Raw genomic sequence first — 6,210 nt, 5'->3', positions numbered from 1 at the left:
GGCTGCAATATAACAAAGAGTGAAAAATTGAAGGGGGTCTGAATACTTTCCGTACCCACTGTATATATATATTTACTGTTTTGTTTTCCAAAGCACCTAAAAGCCAATTCACACCGCCATACTCCAACGGGGTGAACACACTGTCCAAACAAAACAAAATAAGCATGTTCTTTTAAATAGCTTTTGAGGCAGTTTGAACTGACCATAATGCTGTATGTTAGGTGTGAGATTCATTAAACTTGGTTTGCTATAATACATCTATTCATAAGTGCACCAGTGTGAATCATAATTCCCCCACATTTGCTGTATATCCATAAAGTGATATCTTTGTCATAGTATTCTTTCAGTGGTTAACTAACTGATATTTTTTTTTTTTTTTTTTTTTTATGGTGAATTGCCAAAAAAAAAAACAATAATTTTGCATAAGATTTTTTATTAATTATTTGAAGTGGGTTAGTTAAGGGCGTGATTAGCTGATGTATTATTGTGGGAGTATGTGATAAGTTGATGAATTGTGTGCATGGTTAATGATGGCTCTTAAATATATAAATGCAGTGTGTTGAATGCTTACTAAGACTTGCATATTATGCATAATGTTTTGATCTTGGATAATCTTTTATAATTTACTGTGAAAAATATTAAAAAGCGGCCAAAATCAAATATTTAAATATATTTGTAAAATATATTTCAAAATATATTTACATATATTGTATCAAATATATTTTATTCTATTTAAATTTAAGATATTTAAATATTTGAAAAGATATTTATTATTAATATTTCAATCTATGTGACTTCTGTATGGGTGCTAGTCGAATATTTTTCGAATGCTTATCTATCTATCTATCTATCTATCTATCTATCTATCTATCTATCTATCTATCTATGTTTTATTTAGAAGATTTCTTGTGCCACTTTTATTTTGAATCTTTGAGGATGCCCCAAAATGGTTAAAGTCAAGTCTTTCTTCCGGTTCACTTCCGGTTTCCACGTCTTGCATTTGGCATAAGCACGTTTACAGCTGCAGTTATTTCTGCTCAAATTCACACAACGTCTTGACTCTTCCCACACATCTGAAAGGTTAACCGATCATTTAGTTACTTAGTCAATCGGTTAATATAATGTCAAACATACGCTAATATTGAGGTAATACCCCTGCAGTCCTTCAGTGTAAATATGCCGTGTTGGAGACCGTGGTAATGGAGCGAGATTTACTCAGACAGTCCGTGTCGTATCACGGGGAAAACCTGATGTTATTGTTAAAATGCGAGCAAAGTGAGAACCCAGACTTCAAACGTGTGGCTGCTGATCTCTCCAAAACTCTGAATCAAAGGTAAGAGGCGTTTTTATAGTTCTTGCATGATTATTTTTATCCCTGTTGTCATGTTTTTGTGTTGAGAGACCCCGGGACCTTTCACATAGCCCATAAAATATACTTCAGGAATAGTTAATCTTTTTTAAATTAATTGTATTAATCACTCACCTGCATGTCAGTCATTACAAACATGCATGACTTTCTTCTGTGGAACACAAATTGAGATATTTAAAATAATGTCTGCGCTACTCTTTTCCATACGGGTAACTTACTTCTCAGAACTGGGAGTTTATTTCTCTCACTTCTCAGTTTATATCTAAAGTTTATATGAGAATTGCAAGAAAAAAAGTGTGCTTCTATAGAGCCTAGTAATGCACTATATTCCTAAAAGTCGTGCTTTTTTTTTTTCTCCATTAATTTTCATAATTTATTGACTGTAAATGAGTAATGTGTGATTGGTTTGAAACAGGGATAAAGAAGAGGGGAGCCCTGTTCTTGAGCAGTTCATAGCAAGGAAAGCTGATCTGCTGTTTGCTCCGTCATGGAAAACATCTACACCCGCAGATGAAAGGCAGGAGGAATCTGGAGGTTAACCGTCTCAATCATTTCGAATGAAATTCTGTATTTTATTCCTATTATAGCAATCGTTCACTCAAAAAGATGTATTCGTCTTCATGTATCTCCAAACCCATTTTTTGAAGACTATCCTGTTGGCATGAATGGGTTAGTTATATTGGATGGCTGTGCGGATGATTGCATGATGAGCGTGCGTATTGTTTCAGAGGCGCACGCCGTCATGCCTCCGCTGGAGCAGTTCATGGAGGTGTGTTTTGAGGAGAGACGGGAGCTCTTCTACAGGGACGTGGAGCGTGGAGACGTGGTTATCGGAAGGATAAATTCTGTGCGAGACTTCGGCTTATTCATAACTCTTCTCTGCACTGCTGGAGGACTGGAACGAGATATTGAGGATCTGGAGATAAAGGTGGGATTTTGGGTGTTTTTTTTTTCTCTGAACTATATACTTTTATTTTTATATATATATGTATGTGACCCTGGACCACGAAACCAGTCATGAGGGTCATCTGAAAGCTGAATAGATAAACTTTCCATTGATGTATGGTTTGTTAGGATCTGACAGTATTTGGGTGAGATACAACTATTTGAAAATCTGGAATCTGAGGGTGCAAAAATATTGAGAAAATCGCCTTTAAAGTTGTCCAAATGAAGTTCTTAGCAATGCATATTACTAATCAGAAATGAAGTTTTGATATATTTATGGTAGGAAATTTACAAAATATCTTCATGGAACCTGATCTTTACTTAATATCCTAATGATTTTTGGCATAAAAGAAAAATCAATAATTTTGACCCATACAATGTATTTTTGGCTATTGCTACAAATATACCCCAGCGACTTAAGACTGCTTTTGTGCTTCAGGGTCACAAATATATATATATATATATATATATATATATGGGTCAAAGACGAGGCATCCCATTTTGTTGACTGCATCAAATTACATTTACAGAAGTTATTTTATATAAACAGAAAGCATATTAAATGAAAGTCTTTCAATAACTTGGGAGTATATGTCAAAATATAGAAATAATATAGAAATAAATTGTTCTAACATGATTCAATGTAACAGATATATTTATTTGAAAATGAAACGGCAGACTTATTTTGACCTTTACTTATTAAAACGTATAAAAGTATAAGTGATCGTACTTAATTGTATTATATTTTAAATGATTAAAAACTGCAGTGATCCTTCAATAGAGTATTTCAGTGTCATCTAATGTTTCTTCATCTAAGTATACCTGAAAAGATTTATTGTTATATGAACTATTATTACACTTAATGAAATTAATAAATAAATACAATTATTTAATATGAATTATAATTATAATAAAATTATTTTTTGCTCAGGAATAAAACAAATACATTTAAAAAATAATAATAAACAGGACACATACTAATGCACGGGGGGGAAAAAATATATTACACTTTTATTGTTTGGTTGCTTGAAAACCCCTTTCATCTTTTACCTGTATAATTATTATATTTATCAATAATTAAATCATAAATATTTATTTATTTTTGTTCATTTCTTCATTCATTCATCAATAGTTTATGATATTTTTAAAAATGCGTTTGACCTTGAGAAATAAATTTTAAAACTTTTTTTTTTTTTTTTTTTTAATAACGATTAAGATGATGGTATAATGTATAAAAGCAAAATGTATTGATTTCTACTTGAGCCATTCAACTGAAACTTGGTTAAAAATGGTGTTAAAATCTTTCAAAACCAACTTAACTACTTAGAGTTCTTTTTTTTCTAGAAATGTTAAACTAGATTTTTTCAATCAATTCAGTTGCAGCTCGTCAGTCAAATGTGATTCTAAAAATAAATGTTGTCTGTTAAAAGGCCCTCTGTCCATTAAGATGTGTTCCTTCAACTGGAAATCACGATGATCCTTTGTCTTATTACCAAATTGGGGATTTGCTTCGAGGTATGACACTTTTTTTGGCTCTTTTTAGAAATGAATGTCTATATATTAATAGTAAAATGATTAGATTTGCTAAAGTGGTATTTTGTGCCACAGCTGGGGTGAAGGGCATTGACCGCTACCACGAGAAGCTGACACTATCACTGTATTCATCCTCACTGCCTCCTCACTTGGATAAAGTTAAGCTGGGTGTCATAAGCAAAGAAGATCTTCCTCTTCATTATACGTACGTAAACGCAGTAAAACGAATATTGACCCGTTTGTCTCAGGCTTCCTGTTGTTGATGGTTTCCTCCGCTCTTTCAGCCGGGGTGAAAAGGTGACCGCAGACAGCAGCCAGACGTACGAGAAGCTTTTGGAGAGCTCTCTTGGTTTGTCCAACCCTTTAAATGTGGACTACCTCCTGGGAAAGCTGGGAGTAAGCGACACACAAACGCCTTCACTCATGAGGGGCTTGCAGAGGTACACAGAGGCCGTCTTTGACTTTTACGTCATTCGCAGTTTACTTGGTGTTAAACTTTTTTTTGTATATACACAGTAAACACTTCAAAGAAGATGATTTTGCAACAGCTATTCGGAAGAAACAGTCTGTGTCCTGGGCCCTGAAATGGTTTGTTTACCTTTTCCTCATATTCCATGAAATTAACATTTTCATTAGTTAAAAAATGCATTACAATGTTTTTAAATATTATGTTTTTATTTTTAAATTGCATGAAGGCTAAATTGTCAGGAGGATAAATATTTAAATAACATTTTTAATCTTTTGAATGATTAAGAGATGTGCACTCAGGTTTTTAAGAAACTATTTTAGGAAAATATATTACGTTTTACTTTATGGTTACACCACAACTTTTTTTTTTTTTTTTTTTTTTTTTAAGAGTTATTGCGTTTAAAGTTTCTTGAAAGTGCTGTAATAATAATAATAAAAAAAAAAACGAAACAAACATGAGTACGAGGTGTACATTTATACACATTTTTAAAAGGTTCCATTTCTTTTTTTGTGGACGCTCTAATTTGTTTAATGCATATTCTGCTAAATAATAACGCTAAAATACAAACTGTCATAAACTAGTGCTATTATTAGCTACAGTGTTGGAGAAAGTTATTTTTAAAAGTAATGCATTACAATATTGCATTACTCCATAAAAAAAAGTAACCAATTGTGTTGCTTAGTTACGGAACGTAATGCATTACATTTCTTTTGCATTACTTTTTTGTCACCTGGGCTTGCTTATTCGTTTTTTAATAACAAAAAACCCAAAAGTTATATTTTTGGCAGCTGTGTAAGAGCCCTTTCACACCAAAAATGAGATTAATAAGCCGCAGGCTGAAGGACAGGTGTGCTGTCAGTGAATCAATATTTTCTTGGAAATTTAAAAGTAATGCGTTTGTTGTAGCCATTTAAGAAAATTTATTTTTGTTTTATATTTATGTTAAAATAGTATTTGTTCATGTTTTGTTTGGGTTTAATTTGTTAATTATGAAAGAAAATTGTGTGATTAGTAAACGTCATAAAGGCCGTGGTAATAAATTGGACGGCATTATGCCAGGAGAAACTGAGTGGGTCAGACACAATTTTTGACTACTTAATTTTAATCGATGTTTTGTTGATCAATTATTGAATCAAATAAATAAGAGCAAGGAAAAAACGCTTTGTGGAATGAAGTGTGTAACGAAATGCTTCTGCGGCCTTAAGAAAAGGCCAAAACGGCGTTACTTTACTAGTTACTTTAAAAAAGTAATCTGATTACGTAGTAGTGTTGTCGAAAGACCCGGTATTTCGGTACCAAGTCGGTACTAAAAAAATGTTAATGTTACAGTACCAGGTTTTTTTAAGTACCGGTGGTACCGAGTACCCGGTCAACCCGGTTCTTGATGCGCTATCCGAAAGGTGTGCGCACTGAGACGTGGCGACATCAAAAGGAGGAAACACACCAAACTAACAAAACACTTTAAAGACAGACACCCAGATCAAATGAAAGAGTTCAAGCAGGTAAGTTTCATTGTGTTTCCCATACATTGATTTATTTGTGGTGGCTAGGCTTGCCGCGATAGACGGTGCTAACGGTTATACCGGTGTTAAGCCGCAACACCGGTTACGTCACCTGCCCACCGCGTCACCGACCCCCACCGTTGTTTTGATTTGTTATAGTAATAAAAATCATTTAGTTCAGTAAAAGAACAGACACTACAATTAAAAACTGAACGCGGCTGCTCAATGCAGCGTGCCGAACGACAGTCGCATCACAGATCAGATTTCATTTCTCCAGTGAGGAGAGTGAGTCGAGCTGACTGACAAGAAGAGTGAGGTGAGACAGACAAGAAGAGTGAGGTGAGACAGACAAGAAGAGTGAGGTGAGACAGACAAGAAGAGTGAGGTGAGAC

General features: G+C 33.9%; 1 protein-coding gene across 2 annotated transcripts in view; it reads left to right on the top strand.

The window, feature by feature from the left end:
• The first annotated feature begins 941 nt into the window (after positions 1-941).
• The window catches only part of LOC107655277 (tetratricopeptide repeat protein 14), a 15,322-nt gene continuing 10,053 nt past the window's right edge, over positions 942-6,210 (top strand). Inside the window, exons 1-7 of one of the 2 annotated variants that reach the window (XM_016442725.1) lie at positions 942-1,333; positions 1,785-1,903; positions 2,098-2,297; positions 3,745-3,829; positions 3,923-4,052; positions 4,132-4,287; positions 4,364-4,435. In XM_016442725.1, the coding sequence (XP_016298211.1) occupies positions 1,200-1,333; positions 1,785-1,903; positions 2,098-2,297; positions 3,745-3,829; positions 3,923-4,052; positions 4,132-4,287; positions 4,364-4,435 (896 nt within the window). In that variant the 5' untranslated portion in view covers positions 942-1,199. Of the gene's footprint in view, positions 1,334-1,784; positions 1,904-2,043; positions 2,298-3,744; positions 3,830-3,922; positions 4,053-4,131; positions 4,288-4,363; positions 4,436-6,210 lie in introns of both variants that reach the window. The other variant, XM_016442724.1, reaches the window with a different exon arrangement.

Source organism: Sinocyclocheilus anshuiensis, unplaced genomic scaffold (assembly GCF_001515605.1).
Source record: "Sinocyclocheilus anshuiensis isolate Anshui unplaced genomic scaffold, SAMN03320099.WGS_v1.1 scaffold988, whole genome shotgun sequence".
NCBI lineage: Eukaryota > Metazoa > Chordata > Actinopteri > Cypriniformes > Cyprinidae > Sinocyclocheilus > Sinocyclocheilus anshuiensis.
The sequence above is the reverse complement of the archived record's forward strand: the minus strand, read 5'-3'. Positions and strand labels throughout refer to the sequence as shown.